The sequence below is a fragment of the Convolutriloba macropyga genome, chromosome 7 (assembly GCF_964194025.1).
Source record: "Convolutriloba macropyga chromosome 7, txConMacr16.3, whole genome shotgun sequence".
Lineage (NCBI taxonomy): Eukaryota > Metazoa > Xenacoelomorpha > Acoela > Convolutidae > Convolutriloba > Convolutriloba macropyga.
The window spans coordinates 39,794,534-39,812,434 of NC_134474.1; the positions used below are offsets into that span (position 1 = coordinate 39,794,534).

At 35.6% G+C, this 17,901-nt stretch overlaps 1 protein-coding gene across 1 annotated transcript in view; it reads left to right on the forward strand.

The window, feature by feature from the left end:
• Nucleotides 1-11,927, forward strand: part of LOC142342276 (uncharacterized) — a 42,396-nt gene extending 30,469 nt beyond the window's left edge. Inside the window, exons 5-6 of the mRNA XM_075393558.1 lie at nt 3,246-3,360; nt 11,649-11,927. Coding sequence (XP_075249673.1) covers nt 3,246-3,360; nt 11,649-11,789 — 256 coding nt within the window. The 3' untranslated portion in view covers nt 11,790-11,927. The remainder of the gene's footprint in view (nt 1-3,245; nt 3,361-11,648) is intronic.
• Nucleotides 11,928-17,901: the final 5,974 nt, after the last annotated feature.

Below are 17,901 nucleotides of genomic sequence, written 5' to 3' on the forward strand. Positions count from 1 at the left end.
GTCTTGACGATGAAATTGTTTGAAAACCACCCACGATGTTATATTGCAATTGTTCAAACGGCTATAAGGTAGAACTTGTTTTTAGAAGAGGATTTGTATCAACCGCACCAAACAGATAATAACCCTGGTAAATTGTGCAATGTACGTAAGGTAGTCTTTTGGATGGCAAAAACTCATCAAGCATCATTGAAGAAGATGCTGCTTACCGGCTGTCTTTTTGCAAATTTTTATCTAGGCACTTTTGCTGGTCAGACAACTTCCGATAGCGCAGGCATTGAGATAATTGTTCTCAAGCTTGGGTAAACTCCGTGTAAGTTTTTTGAATGGATGAGTGCACATCAAATGCATGAGTATACACGTTAAAATTTGAAGCAAAATAGTTTTTTTTCCGACGCAAGATACGCACTGCAGCGCACGGTTTGTGAAAAAATTAGGGAGTATCAAGAAGACGCAATCTCCGTACCTGGGAATAATTTCTTTTAAAAATTACTTAGACTCATTTGGATATCCAGAGAGGACCCTCATCAAGACGATGATACATCTTCTACATCTAGTTGGGTTCAGTTTTACTATATCCTTAGGTCATAAGCTACAGCTGGCTGACGAAATTGATGTGACTGCTTATTGTACTGAATCGAAAGCCATTATTCTATTCCAAGAGACCAATACATGTTCTTTAATGTAATTTCGATCAGAACAGTGACACTATAGTTGTGAATTGAAGTACTAGCAGGAGAATCAAAAGAAATTGAACACAAGGCTTGGTCTAAGTCTCGTGTGTCAAAGGTCTGCTACAGAAGGGGTCTTGTCACAAGGCTTATTCTCGGCGCCTGCTTAAGTTTGAACAACCTTTGGCTTGTCAATGGACAAAATTGGGGCGATGAGTTGAAAATTGGGCAATCAGCAGATACACGCTGTGCGCTTGAAAAACGCTATTGTGGTCCAGTTTTGACAGCTCTTTTAGGCAGATTGTTTTTGCTACAGAAATAACAATGGCCTTTTAGCGCGAAAACCAAAACAAGTGTAAAAGAAATTAAAGTGTACGCAAGCGTTGACGAATAGAACTACATCACCAATTGTTTTAATCCGGCAGAGGCTGTTACGCATGTTTTGTCTGCTGAAATTTTTCAGTCTAGTAGCTGGCTGTGGGGTCTTGGCTTCTTGAGAATTGAGTAAGTTAATTTTTTGCGAGATACATACGTCATGTGATTTAAAGAAGGCACCAGATGATAACTTCGTCCCATCTTTTGCCACATCCGCAACAAAGCCCACTATGGAACAAAGCTTCCCAATAATATGTTTTTTGCTGAGTTCAGTTTTAACTGAAATTGAACTCGTGTTACGGCCCTTTTGTCCTTCTGTTACCTTTTCACAAATTATACCGTACCGTTGATAGCAGCATAACGAACCATTGAAATTGACACAGCTGAACGCCGAGCTCCATTCGATTGTTTTGTTCAAGGAGACTCTGTTCACACCGAAAGAAGAGATCTTGTTGATAACAAACCCGTCAATTGGAGTAAACCCTTTTATCCGTTATTGAAATTTATCGGTGGTTAGGGTCTCATACACTCGTCCATTTGAATCAAGCATTTTGCTGATGTCAAGAGTGACGTGCATTCCCTAATAGCGTTAAAATATCTTGGCTACTTTATTAATATGTTCATTTGGTATTGCGGTTGCAAGTACAGAAACGTTGTGCCATACTTAATCTAAGTTCCCACTACATTCCATCATGTTAAGCTGTGCCTTTTGCGGAAAACTCAGCGCTGCAGTCATTCAACCGATCACGGCAGGCCTCACAAAGGAGATGATTGCGTACCAGTTTCCTCCCTTAATTAAAATCGGAGTGAATATCTTTATCCCTTTTTACGTTACCGTTCATCGGACTACCGAGAAGAAGTGGGGAGCTCTCTTCCCCTGTCCGATAACGTTTTTCTATAGTGAGGTCTTTCGGTCCACATGTACTATTTTCGGTGGGTTACCCGGGATGCGATTTAGTTGGAAAATGGTACGATCTTCACCGAAACCGAAAACGAGCTCGGTGATAGCAATGAAAATTGGAATATCATTAACAATGCCTCCAAAAATGTGTATAAAGGCATGAATTGGAGTTCAACCTTCCCCTTGCGCCACACCACGCTGGCATCTGTGAGAGGTTGATTTGCATCTTTAATAAGAGTGTTTTTAAGCAATTTTTGCTGTGCTCTCAACAACTGTGCTCTCAACAACCTCATTTGACCGGATTACCTATTAAATAAAGCCATGAATTTATATCTAACGAGAATTTTCATTGCGTCATTTCTCAAATGTATGAGCATTTGAAATGAAATTGTTCAATCTAATTATAATTTTGATTAAAGTTTTTTCTAAATTTTTGCGAAATCCAAAAAATTTTCAAAGCACCCAGTTTTCATTATACCTTCTAGTAAACTAAATCGATTTAGCTATTTTTAATCTCAGTATTTGTAATTTTTCAAAAACCCCTTTTCTGACCGATATCAGCCATAATTTCGCTCAGACAAAACTGTGTTTGCCGGCTAAGTTGCACATGAAATGATGTGAGAAGTTGTTATTTTCCTTAAACATTGAACCCTGTCTTTTCTAAACACAAGATCTTGCTTTTCTTAAATCTTTTTCAGCGGACGAATTAGATCTCAGAATTAATTGAGATAAAGTTTACAATTGTGAGTTTTTTCGACTTTTAAATCTCAACTGGGTCGAGGTTTGCGGGGAACTTTCGTAGGAAATGCGATGAAATCCGTTGAAAAAAATATTTTTTTACCGCGCATTTCTTAAATCTTTTTGTGGTGAATTCGGTGAATTGCGGTAAATTGTTTAAATTTACCACGTTCCTGCTTTTTTTAGAAAAAGACAATTCCATTCACTGGTTCGAACCTCTTACCTCATGAATGTAATTCTTATAAACATTCTTGTGAATTTCAGTAAACGTTAGAAAACGAATACTGTGAATTTTTATAAGAAATGCGGTGAATTTCGCGGTGAATTTTTGTAGGAAATGCGGCGAAATGCGGTGAAATATTTTTTTTTTCAGTGCTTTCACCGCAATCACCGCATTTCTTACAACAATTCACCCAAAAACTTCGACCCGGGCAATATGAGGTAGCAAATTTTCTGTATCTTTATATTAGTTTTAACGGCCTTCTCATTGCGATTTTCAAACGATAAATTATTTGAATTTCATTGAAACTTATATTGATATAGACATGTATGCTTTTGTTCAGGATCGACACGCATTACCTTTCCATGCTGTGCAGTGCATGTATGAAGACATCGACAGAGATTTTTGATAAACTCAAGGTCACTATTGTCGGCAATGATGGATGGAAGGCTGACTGGGTAAGAATACTTTCTTCCGCTCAATCCATTGCACAGAAATTAGCAAAACAGATGGATTCCAGGGCAAATGCGCGGAATTAGTGATATAAGACATACCAAGCACCTTGGAACAAAATTTAAAGCGTACGCGGGGTTCCCCAGGGTTTCCACTGGGAAACTTGAATTTCCCACAGTTTTCCCCCGGGGTAAAAGCGAAAACTTACATGATAACACTTATTTACACTAATACATACCAATCTCATAAACTTCTCACTGTTTTGTGGTAGGAAATATATCGGAAAAATAGGAGAAAAAAATGCGTATAGTTTTGTGAATCGATGTACTGGGGATGTTGACAGAACTGATCAAATAAGAATTGAGATCTGTGTGGGTTGAACAAATTGGTAGATATATCGACCAATTTGTTCAACCCACACAGATCTCAATTCTTGTGTGCGCTCAAAAATGGTCTGCGTCATAAACGAGGACAAACTAAAACCTCGACCTGGGTATTGTAAACTTTCTACCAAAACATTAAGCTTTTTCTTGAGTAATATTATTTTGGAACATCATCACTGGACTTCCATAGATTATATGTTGATTTTATTGCGTCCCTTAAAGGTTTCATTTCGCTCATTACCAGCTAAGGCCAAGAATGAATCACACTTGCCCGAACTTGAAAAATGGTCCACTCTAATATTTAACGACTAATTTTCATCTCAATATAGATGGTTTATCGAAAACAAAAAAGAGGAAGCACACTTCTAATATACATCTTCACATCTACGGAAACCTGTGTTCAATTTAGAAAACTGAAGCATCAACTGCAACATTGCCAACTATCTTCAAAATTTGGGAAGTTCGAACGCTTGATTTATTTCAATTCACAACTAATCTCATGCAATACAAACGTTTTTCAGCAGTTGTTCCCTAAAACGTTTCTTCAGTTTCAAAAAATGATGTCAACGTTTAATCAAAATTGAACTATCCATTTTGCTAGTGGTTTCCATTTATGGTTTTATTGCAAATTAATCCTGTTTTAGGGTCTATTTTCGTTACAACCCAATAAAAGATTTTGACCACTCATCAAATGTAACTTATATTTTGTAACTGTTCTTGACAAGCAGAAAAAATGTTTTCGGGACAATTTACTATTTTATTAGTTTTGTCTCAAGGCATTCAACAGATATGAAAATTTATAGATAAGATCGACTGTATTTATTTGTTGTGCCGTCGAAGAAGTAATTGAGCGAATTGGGTCCCAAAGGTTACAAATTTAATTCTGTGTGGCAATTGCGTCGCGATTGCCAATTAATTTTCTTGTACAATTTTGGCTGTTCTATTTGACTTAATTTCGCGGCGCAAGCTAAACTTGTGAAATAGTTTAAACACTGTGATACATACTGGTAAATACTTTTGCCAAGTAACCATCCATGAATTGCCTAAGTTACTTTCACTCTACAATCTGTCTTGTCATAATCAACTACTGAATTAAATTTAGTCAAATCATTCTATTCGCCAAGCTAAACTAGTCAGTAGTTCGTTCTAATGGGCCAAATTCAACGCGAATCTAATCAGTAATTCTAATGGACCCCATCGCCCCGCAAATTTATCCAACATTAAAAAATTTTATTAATCCTGAATCAGCCGGAATACGCCCCGCGAATCAGCGTTAGAAAAGTAATCGGTCTAAACGCACCGCGAATCAAGAATAAATATCGTAGCAAAGAATTGCGTACGACATGGCGCAGTCAGCAGGATCCAGGAAGACTCCCCTAGCCATCGACCCGTTTTGGGAACGACCCTCGACGGAACCGCCACTTCGTTGGGAGAGGTGGAGCACCCAAGTTAAGCTAGCCGTTTTTGCTAAGGAAGAAAAGCCTTCCAGCGGAACCAAGATACGAACAGCCCATCGATCACCCAACTGAGGCCATAGAACAAAAACGTCAAAACGAAATGCCAAAAAATGAGTTGGGAGATCAAATGTAAAAAAATAATCGAAGCCGGAACACTGTGTTGTGGCCGACCTGGGATCTTTGCGATAAAAATGCGTCTCTCTCTCTCTCCTGTTTTGCCCCGCAATTCGATGTAATCAAAACAGTCAGCAGTACAATAGACGAAACCAGACAAACCAGTGGACAACTATAGCAACAAAATCACATATAAAACCTTATTGCATTAGTGAAGAAATAAAAAAACGGTGGAATCAAAAACCATTTCGCAAAAATGTGCCGAAAAGCACAAATGTGAATAGAGCAATCTGAAACAATGGAAACGAGAAAACAGAAGAAAAGACAAGAAACAACATGGAAAGCTACAATAATATGTAGAATTACGAGTACAGTTCTTCGGAAAACAATTGCGTGGCAGCAATAACAGACGACAAATAGCATGAAATCGCACCGCAAAAAATGAAAATAGGAAAAAAATTTTCACTACTACTTGACTCCGTTTGTGTGTGTGTCACTTCGTAACAGAGGACATAACAAAACTGATTAGATCATAGACAACTCCGACGAAGCAAAGTAGTTGAAAGAGAGGAAGAGAAATATCAAAAACTTCTCAAATGAACCTCTAACAACACTAGGCATTCAAGTGGATCCAATGGAATGCAACAACTGGTCAGAGAAAAACGCCCAATTCGTAATCGTTCAAAACGTACTACTGCCACTCATCGGGAGAGACTTGTTCGATACGCTGGGCATTTGGATCAAAGAACAACAGACTACCAATAAAACAGTACACTGCATAAACACGCACAACCCAATTAAGGAAAAAATCAACATAGAGTTCCCCGGACTAACAACGCAAATCGGTAAATCGAAAAACCACACAGTCAAATCAAATTTTCAAAAAAAAATCCATGTAAGTCACCAAAAAGGCAGGAAGGTGCCAATGAATATTCAAGACAAAATCAAAATTGAAATCGAAAATCTGCTAAAACAAGGTCATATCGAAAAACTTGACTCGGACAAAAGCTTCATTACACCTATAGTAAAAGCAGTCAAGAAAAACGCACCAAAAAATTTAGCACTAGATTCAAAGGTCTTGAGTAAATCGATTCGCAAATATAAATACCAGATGCCGAATACAACCAGTTTCACAAATTATAAGCTTAAAGGCGGAGCGAAACGATTCATAATTCACAACAGTCGATTCGCCAAAACGCTTATAGCCAGCTCAATTTACATCTCGAAACCGCGCCGCATTGCAACTTTAAAATACTTACCGGCGATATGACAGGCACATATTGATTTGAAACAGGTTTCCACGGTATGGCCGATAGGCCAGCCGAATTTCAAAAGCCATAGATAAAAAATTTGTTTGTTTTAAGTATACGTAATGCTTTCTAGACGATATTGTGATGGTTGGTTGAACATTTAGATTTGTTCAGAAAATGCTTAAAAAAATTAGATGATGAGAACCTGAGAAAAATCCTATCAAAATGCTACTTTGCAATAAATGAAATAGAATGGCTCGGCTATAACATCACAAAAAGCGTTGTAAAACCACTAGAAACGAAAGCAAGCGCTATCGTTAATAAAAAACCACCAAATACACTGAAGAAACTAAGATCGTTTCTCAGATCTGTGGACCCACCATCTTAGTAAATTTAAACAAAACATAGCAAAATTACGTCAACGTTTAAGACCATTAGTGAAAAATCAGAAAAATACACATGAATCGAAAATCACAACAATAATTTGAAGAAATAAAGAAACAAATAGCACGAGCAAATGAAAATAAAGATTACAACTCGTCTTGGGAAACAAGAATAAAATGCGGCGCATCCAAAGAGAAGTTAGGACCAGCCCTTGATTATTTAACTCTCGAAGGTTTGAAAACAATTGCATTCGCCTCTCGATTTTTAAAATTGGTCGAATTCAGATATAGTATCAATGAGTTTAAACTTTTGGTGTGGTATGGTCTATCGAACAATTCAAGTACTACCTATTTGGACAAAGATTAACAGTAGTCACCAATCATTGGGCAATACTTTCTTCTATATTGAAGGAACATCGTACGAATAAACAAAATAAGAGCAGAATAACTAGCAGGTTGGACCAATTTTTACCATTTATTTTTGAAAAAAGGCGCACAAATGGGTTTAGTTGATTACATATGCCTCGAGTGAAACCAAGGAGCACCCAATATAACACATTGCGATGACGAATTCGTGGTAGCAAAATTAGATTCAGTGAAACGCAGCGCAAAACGCTTCCTTTTAGATAAATCTAATTACGAGTCATTCGCTCCGAAAATTGAAGTGAATTAGCAGCAAATACCCTAAAATGACAACTATGCAAGCATAAATGAAAATTTTACTTCGCGAATAGAAGGCATGAAAATAAATTGGTTGACAACACTAAAACAAATCGTTCCACCAATTTGATAGCGAACTCAGTCAGATAGCCAAAGAATCAATCTTTATGCCAAAGAATCAAAAGCGAGCCTAAAATCCAGAGTTCGTTCCGACGACGAGCCCCAACAAACAACGTCTCAAACGCAAACACCAGAGACCGCAACAACTGATGGCACCCGCACACTGGAATCAAGTACCCAGCTACACCCTCAGACAACTATGCAGGCACCTTAAACTTTGCCCTGAGGAAAATAATTACTAAACGCCTGCCAGCCTGCTTTACGACGAAGGATGCGAATCTAAAAGAAGCCCGCGACTGTTTGTTGACAGGGAGCCAAGAGCACTGCAGAGAGCTGAGTGCCTCTATACAGTTTCCGGGGATACGTACAAGTGAACTCACGCTGCGTATGCATCGAAGATCGCAACGCGATCCCTTGATCCACCAAAGATGCCTAAAAAGAGGTAATGTTTTCAAAGCATCCCGGTCCGTGGGGGATGACTGATATGGCTTCCATTGCACAGCGTATGAACGGATTCACGTTGGAGGATTTGTATGCCTGGTAAAACTGGTAGTGGAAATATTCCGATTTCAAGATGCGCAGTAGAGGTCTGATTTCGCTCTGCGAGAGCTTAAACTCCTTCAACTACGCTTGATTGCGGCGCAATTGGGGAGAAAGCGGAAGAGCCGCAAGATTGAGTTGTAATGATTCCTCCGTTTTTTCAAAACATTCTTTCAAAACATCCCGGTCCGTGAGGGATGACTGATATGGCCATTCGTGCATGGTTGCCATAGATGAACAGGAAGATTCTATCAAAAACCTCAAAATACGGGCGCTACACTAAAAACGGTATCAAAATTTGCAGTCTGGCATACCCTCGAAATATTGCCCCCAATTAAAACCGTGCAATTAACCTAATGAAGATATTCAAATTGATTTCGGCTGTCCAATAAATAATGAGAAAGAACTTTAAGTTTATTTTCTCGCACGCATAGATCTTTTCTCAAATTTTCTATCAGCAGAGGTATTTGACAAGGCAAATGGAAATAATTTTCAAACGTTCCCCCAAAATTACATCCTGTTACATGGTGTTCCGCGACGCATCCGCTTCGACCAAGCGAGATGCCAAATTAGAAAGCAAATCAGTAATTTTTGCGAGCAAAACAATATTGAAGTAATCGCAGCACCAATAAACAACCACAGAGCCATTGGCTTTGTGGAGTACTTAATCCAAACAATTAAACGTAGATTGGGGTGTATCAAAGAAGCTGCTAATTTGCAGTTCAATTCGAAAAGTACCGTAAATTCTATATTATACCTGCTCAGAATAGGCGGACAAAAACTCTGAAAGTGAGCTCATTTCAGGCTCACTTTGGCTGGAAACTAAATACGCCATTAAGCATTATAAGCACGGAGCCAAATCTAAACAAACTGTCTTATCAAATTACTATAAATAAAAATTTAGATCAAGAAACAGTTCAATGGACCCTCATATCCGAGGACAAATGGGAGAGGAGAGCCTGCAGCGACGCCGAAGTGGAATCAAAAAATAATTCAAACGAGACGCACTTGATCAAAACAGAAGGGCTCGCCCGCCGCATTTCCAAAACGGAGGAGTCATTACAACTCAATCTTGCGGCTCTTCCGCTTTCTCCCCAATCGCGCCGCAATCAAGCTCACTTGAAGGAATTTAAGCTCTCGCAGAGCAAAATCAGACCTCTGCTGCGCATCTTGAAATGGTAATAATTCCACCAACAGTTGCACCAGGCATACGAATCCTCCAACGTGAACCCGGTAATACGTTGTGCACTAGAAGCCGAAAAGAATACTCATAAATCGATTAAATCTGCTTAAACTCACAGCAAACATAAACATCAGCCACATATTTTATTATTTATTGTAACCAGTACATTTGATATTTATTTTTCTTTCACAGTTGTGAATTATGACGAAAATAAAGCAAAGCTATATTTTTGTTTTGCAGAAGAGGAAATGTGGTACACAGGTACCACAATGTGTACTTAATTGTTCCATCATCCATTGTTCCGTTTCTTTATTTGGTTCATTTACATATTTGATTTATTTTTGTGTCTGATACTGAATGATTTAACGTTTAGGTTCCATTCTAATTTAATGTTCATACCTTTTGCAACCCGCTGCTTAAATCTTTCGTTCTGCTACCGTAAATAATCTAATTTCGTCAAACTTATACTTTTGCCAAGCAACCATTAATGGACTACCTAAGTTACTTTCACTCTATAATCTGTCTTGTCATAATCAACTACTGAATTAATTTTAAAAAAGTCAATCTATTCGCCAAGCTGAAATAGCCAGTAGTTCGAATGGACGGAATCACCCCGTGAAACTAATCAGTAGTTCTAATGGGCCGAATCACCACGCGAATCACTCCAACAGTATAATAAATTAACAAGCCTCAATTGCCCTGCGAATCAGCTTCATATTGCGATGGACAAATTTAAATTAACCAACTTGTTTTGGATGTTTTTATCAAACGAATGAAGTTAGAGTAAATCAAAATGTGAAATCAATTTTCGATTCACCGGAAGTTGATGAACAATAATTTGTTTATTTCATGATTATTAAATTCTACCGCAATTTCAACGTTCAATAATATGAACAGATTATTCACCTGTCTTGGTTGACATAATTTGAACTAAAGATATTTAAACCTATATACGGATCACTTTAAACAAATGAACCAAATAATAAAACTATATGTCATACCATATCACAGGGATCTATTTTTCAATAAAATCCATTAACAGGTTTTGACCATTTTTCAAATGTAACTTATATTTTATAACTGTTCTTGACGAAAACAGAGACAATATTTTCGGGGCATTTTAATAATTTGTTTAGTTTTGTCTCATGATTTTAAACAGCTATGAAAAAGTTCATAGGTAAGATCAAATGTTTTAGAGTACAGATGCCGTCAAAGCAAAAATTTAACTGAATGAGTGTCTATTCCGATCGAAAAATAACGTTAGGAATTGAAACCAATTTTCAAATGGACGTAAATCTGCACTCAAGGTTTGTTCAAACTCAGTATGCCATCTGAGCTGTAATATGAACAATAGGCGAGCAATTGTGCGGAAGTTTCTGATCTTAACCGGTTTTGATTTCTTTCGCATCTAGAATATCCTCAATAACTTTGAATTTTCTAAAGGATGCTTTAGGCCATGCGATAGTCGAAGAAATTTAAATTAAAAAAAAACAATTTTGAAAAAAATAAAGCCACAATGTCGGCAAAAAATCATTTAGAGATAAACTTTTTATCAGATTACAGCTGAAACGACTCTTTTCTGAAAAGATATTTCATATTGTTTTTAATTAGTTTGAATCGCAGAGCCCTAAATCCAAGGAACTCTCCCTTTTGCAGTACAATTCTTGCCCTTTAAAGTTTTCGCTTGATGAATAATTCAACGTAAAACAAAAACTTGGAACTTATAACAAAAATCTTTTCAAAACTGTTCCAGTTCATACAATTTTTGGAATTGGAAGACTCTTCGTGAATCTTTAAGACGAGGGCGCAACACAAAGCCATTGCCATTAATCTTATCCTCATTGGCCTTCATCCAATCAGTTCTTGAATCAGTATACAGAACTAAGTTTCTCTTTGTAGAAGTATAGATTTAAAATCTAGAAGTATAGCAAAGTTTTTCTAAATATTTCTTGTCTGGTAATTCTGCAATTTTTCAACCCCTGTCCACCTAGGACTCTCTCTGAACCATCTCATCGCGACTTCTGGATATAGACATGGGTTGAAAAATTGTGACGTTCGCTGCAGCCCGCACACTTCCACGAATAGTCCTGCTCATTGCAAAGAAAAAATTTTTCTGAATGTTGATTCAACACAATATAATAATAATATTAATTCTTTTCAGAACAAAGAAGCGCAAAAATAGCTAATAATGTTTGTTGTTTAGATTCTGGTGATGGTAAACAACAACAATGGCACTTACTACAACTTAGAGTGGCTGGACGACAATGGAAGTCTCGTCTACGACAACAACTATTCCCAGTCAGCTTCTTCTGGTGATGAGGAAAAGAGGAATGAAAGTGATTAGCCGGGTAAAAAACCAACGAAGACAGATCTAAGAAGCTGTAGAAAGATGAAATTGAGTTCAAAACTTTGCTACACTAGCGACTGCTTACTCAGATAGAATACGATTAAATGTATCTCGGAAATAAAAATGTGCTTAAAATTTTTCAAGATGAAGCCCCCCGCTCCAACTGATGAAAACATTACGAGTGTCTATCAGTACCAAATTTTGACAGTAAATTTACTCACTTTGTAACCAGAGTTCACGTTTCCTAACTTAGTAATCTGTCCGTGTGAAACGTACTTACAAACATCGAGGATAAAAATGCGGTGCTCTATATGGAAATTTCAGTCACTGGAATTTGAAAATCCACTTTCCGCCGCAAATTAATTTTAGCGGAAGAGCAGTAAATGGATCTCACTTCATTTTTGCGGCAGATTAATTGCATTATAATACCTAATTTTAATAATCTTAAAGGATTAATTTTTAAAAGGATTAAAATTTTGTGAAATACCCTTCCGCCGAGCGTAACTGTAATCACATTTCTTTGGAAGTATTTTCCATTTTAGTTTATTTAATTGCCATCCGGAAACTACTTACACGAAAATTGAGCACCTTTCACTTTGGGCGTCAAAAGACGAGAAAATTTGCCATGCATATTTTTAGCAACTAGCAGATCTTTATTTTTTTTGGGTACTGGTCGGTAGACGCTGGTAATGAAAAGTTGCCAATCAGAATTACACTTTTAGTACAAACTTTGGCCCAAATTTAGTCCAGAATTTATGACATCGTTGCATTTAGGCAAATAACTAACGTGATCACGATGAGCCTGAAATCTCTTTAAAAAAACAAGATAACATTCAAAGTTATTGAGTAGATCACTCAAAAGATCACTCGAAAGGTTAGCTCCGCCATTCAACAATGCCATGACTTCAGTTCTGCAACATCGTAACATTGTATCTCAATGGCATTAAAGATTTTGATTTGCTTTCTTGTTATTAGTTAAAGTGTTTTAACGTCATTGACGTAGGAATATAATCAAATTGAGACTGAGATGAGTCTTTTGCAAAAAGTTAAAATACATATAAATATTTCGTAGTTACTATAGTAGTGTATGAGTGATCAATGCTTAAGATCAATAATTTGATTGTTTACGATCTAAGAGCACAGAATAAAAGATAAAACTGTCCGTAAACTGAAGATGGAATCGAACTTTAGAACTAATATTGTGCGAGTGAGTTAAGGTTGAAAAATTTTTTAAAAGCAATTTTCACCTGAAATTGAAGATTATGCAAGTCAAAATGGGACCGATTCAAAAACTGGCCAACATTAAAGTTGATGCTTTCAGACCAATTTCACGAGATTTGACACCAAACTCTGAGAAAACACGAAACAAGAAAGATGATGAGAATGAAAGTCCTTTGAAGAACAGAACGCATATTATAAAATAATACTGCAAGCAATAAAGGTTTAAAAATGCATCAATTATCAGCATTGAATAGATTTTTAATTTTTTTTCAATCTTTGCTTTTCTGTTTTTGGAGCTTAGATCTTAAAATGCGGGCTCAAAAACGTGACAAATGAAAATTGGACCTTTTGTTCCAAACAATTAAAGTCAATACGTTCTACTGGTTGACTACAACAAAAATATTTGATAGCGGAGTCAACAGCAGTTCCTATTCATTAATCTAGCACATCGTAACATTGTATCTCAATATCATTAAAGAATTTGATTTGCTCTCTTGTTATTGGTTAAAGTGTTTTAACGTCATTGACGTAAGAATATAAACGAATTGAGACTGAGATGAGACTTTTGCAACAAGTTAAAATACATATAAATATTTCGTAGTTTCTATAAGAGTGTATGAGTGATCAATGCTTAAGAAAGACAAATTGTAACTAGTGCAAATCCAGTTTGAGTGGTTACGATCTAAAAGCACAGAATAAAAGATAAAACTGTCCGCATACTGAAAATGGAATCGAACTTTAGAACAAATATTGTGCGAGTTAATTTACATTGAAAATTTTTTGAAAGCAATTTTTACCTGAAGGTGAAGATTATGCAGTTCAAAATAGGACCGATTCAAAATCTGGCCAACACAAAAGTTAATGCTTTCAGACCAATTTCACGAGATTTGACACCAAACTCTGAGTGAACACAAAACAAGAAAGATGATGCGAATGAAAGTCATTTGAAGAACAGAAGGCATATATATATATATATATATATATATATATATACATATATGTACATATATATATATATATATATATATACATATATATATATATATATATATATATATATATATATATATATATATTTATATATATATATATATATATATATATACATTATTGAATAGTACTGCAAGTAATAAACGTTTAAAAATGCATAAACAAAATGCGTTTAAAAGGCATGAATACTGCAATCAATAAACGTTAGAAAATGCATCAATTATCAGCATTGAATAGATTTTTATTTTTTTTTCAATTTTTGTTTTTCTTTGTTTTGGTGCTTCGATATTACTATGCTTGCTCAAAAACGTAACACATGAAAATCGGACCTTGTGTTCCAAACAATTAGAGTCAATACGTTTTACTGGTCGACAACAACAACAATATTTGATGGCGGAGTCAACAGCAGTTCCTAATCAGCAATCTAGCACATGGCGCGATTTGACCTTCAGATGACCTGTTACCAGTTAAACTTAAATGAAAACTGTTTGTATGCCCGCCTAAATCTTTAGCACCTATTGTATATTTAATGTCAACTATCCCTATGGAATAATTTAGCGTTCTCTCTCGCAGTAAAACAATAAAATCAATCAAAAATGAAAGAGTTACACTGAAGAATTCACCAACTTTTGAGTTTACTTGCAAAGCAACATTGTAAAATGAACAACAGCCAGAATTTTTTATAATAATCAAAAATCTTTATTCAGTAACTGTTTTTTTGACGTTCAATTCTTCGGTCGATACTTATTGTCTTATTTTTAAATTTCCTTGATCAGAGCTCTCAAGAAGTTGACCGCCAATATTGCCTCGCATAATTAAGAAAATTTCCTCTTACATATTTCCTACATCATCCTACATTTCCTCCCATATAATTTTACATATATATTTTAAATTATATAATTATATACTTTTATTCTGACACCACAGAAGGAGAGACTACATGCTCAACTGTTTTTTTTGTTCAATCAATATTGGCCCATCAATATAATAATCGTAGAGATTTGCACGTGGTATCATCCGAAGAATATGTCCAGCGAAGAATATCAGATCGAAAACATTTTTTTTTCATTTTGATTTTTCCGAGGAGTTATTGGGGTTCAAAACTTTGCGACCATTTGGCTGATTTCCATTGATTTTGTTCACTTTTTTTAAAATAGATTTTTCATCAATTATTACAGTATGTTAAAATTGTTAACGAAAGTGCTATTGGAATTACATTTCAAGACAAAAAATGTTGCTTACTGTTTGAGCCCACTTTTTGTAGATGAAAACACAGCTAATTTTTTAACGGTATTTTTTAAAAAAACAGCCGTTATGCATGAAACCCGACAAAAAATGTGCATTTTCCCAATTCGTCCTAATTTGATTCCGGAGTGGAAATATCAATAGTGCTGGCACTATCTTTGTATCCTCAATTTTTTTTCGCAAGATTTGTCAAATTTTTTCCTCGGCTTCCTAAGAAAATTTTTTTGAATTGAGAGTTTGTCGGCTTTTTATTTATTTAAAATAAAATAAACGTATTGCAATATTTTTTGTCAAATTGTATTGTGATATAGTGTGGAAGAATTGAGTGTTTCTAGTAATTCCTCACAAATAAATAAAGTTTTAATGACTTTTGGAGTTTTGCTTGCATTTGCTATTTTTTTAAAAAATTTTTTAAAAAATTTTCTTTTCGTCATTTGGTAGACCATTAAGTAAGCATGTGGAATGAGCAGGGTCGGAATACATTACTCAGCCTCCTCACATCTTTTATAATTAAATTTTTATGCAACCCTCTGCTAGATGAGGTGCGGTAGAACAGCTGGCTTTTGTTATTAGTTCCTATCCAAGGAAGTAGAGACAAGATAAGCTAAATTTTCGTGATGTATGATCAATTTTTATATCTTTCTGATAATTTTCAATCAACATTCCTAGTGTTCCGAACACCGTGAATTGTTAGGCAGACGATGAGTACTTTTCCATCTTCTGGATTGCTTGAAATTACTATTTGAAATCAGTTACAGTCCATTTTTATAGTCATTGTAGTTCTTTCGTACCTGTGAATTTTTGTTCGGTTTTTATGCTCCTGTTGATTTAATTTTCCCTCCAGGAAAAGTTTTTGCGGGTCTGAAATGCAAAAAATAAATGTATTTCAGTTGTTCGAAAAGAATCATGGTTCTATCCTTTGGTTCTAAAAGCATCCTATGGTTCTATCTTTAAAGCATGCAGTTTTTAAAAAAAATTAAATGCAATCCAAAACAAAATTATCCAGTAGGCAGTGAATATGTCCTAAGTTTATTACAGCAACGTTTTGGAACGCATTACGATAAAAAAGTCAAATGTGTGTAAAATGTCACTAACAATAGGCATCCTCGTTTCAACTATCTATGGCTGGTCTAGAAGAAAAAATTTTCTCTACACCAACATGTGCATTAAATACACAGGACTATTCAAAATGATTTGGTATGGCGAGTAACCAAACGCTTGTGATGTTTTTCTTAGTTTCTTGACAACATAATTAGTTGATTTAGATATTGCAGAGAGTTTGGACGAGGAATCGTGCTTAGCTGCAGGTAAAGGGTCTCAATTTGATAGCTTTGATATTTGGCAAAGTTGGGATTTTTTTAAATTTTTGCGACATTTGGCTTTGTCTTTATATTTAGTTAATGAAATGAAAACGTAATTAAACTTTGTCGATCGCTGGAGAAGTTATTTTCCTGTAAGCATAAGATTCAGAGCATAAGACACTAAATCTATTGATTGTTGACGTTCTTCTAAACAGCTGGTTGTGGAAAACTTGAAAATGTAACTTTTCTACGACGGTGCTTCCCCGAGTTGTCATTTCTTAATAATCATCTATACCATACAAATCTTAGACTATATCTTAGTATGATCTTAATAAGATTTCCACTTTTTCATATATAACTTGGTATGATTTTTAAGAAATCATAAATGATCGTTGTATTAAAGCAAAGAAACCATAAACAATGATCATTAAAATGAGGTTTATTTCATTAGTTTCCAGTAGTTCGTGGTACATCAGAAAACTATTTACACTTTCAGTTTAAATCAGTTTAAATTTCATCACTTCATGACGTTTACAGTTTGCGTACCACAATTTTTGAGAAAAGAATTGAAAATAATGTGCCTATGGCAGTAAATCATCAATATTAAGATTAATTAATGAGCATTAACATAAAAGTTTGACGATCTTGGTCAGTAGTTATATTCCTTGAAGACTGCCGACATTTCAACAAGGAGTGGTCAGCAGTCAAGACAAATTTAGTGCAACAATAGGAAGTAAATCGGTTTAAAGGTGCAAGTTCGATTGAGTAAACAAACCCAGATGTTTTTTAATTGAGCTGTTAAAAAAATTTCCCGCCATTCAACGAAACACTTATCCTTATCTTCTCAAATATGGGGGTTTGGTTTGTGATTCTACAAAATAGGCTGTTCATTCTCTTTGTTATCATTTTATTTCTCATTTTCAATGCTCTTCTGTGCCAAGCACACTTAATTTGGCTCTGTAATGACATCAAGTTGTCGCTTCACGAGGCCATAATAACAACCAAATATGGAAGTTATGGTCACTACACTGGATCATGTATGAGAAGAGAAGCAATAGATGGTGTAATTGTTGTCTGCGAGGAGGAAACTTTCTGCGGAACTGGCCTCGAACAGTCAATTTCGTCAGAAAACGATGAACTCTTTGGTCGAAAAATCCACTTTTATAGCCTTTTCAGAAAGACAGTATGACAAAAATTCCTCGTTATTTGGCAAAGATTTTTAATCTCGGCTATATGATTAACTTCAGCACAAAGTTTTTCAGTAAAAAGTGGGTTGCAACATTGTGTATATTAACTGAGAGTCCAGGGAAATCAGACCATTCGAACAGGGAAGAGAAGAATTTCTGAAAACC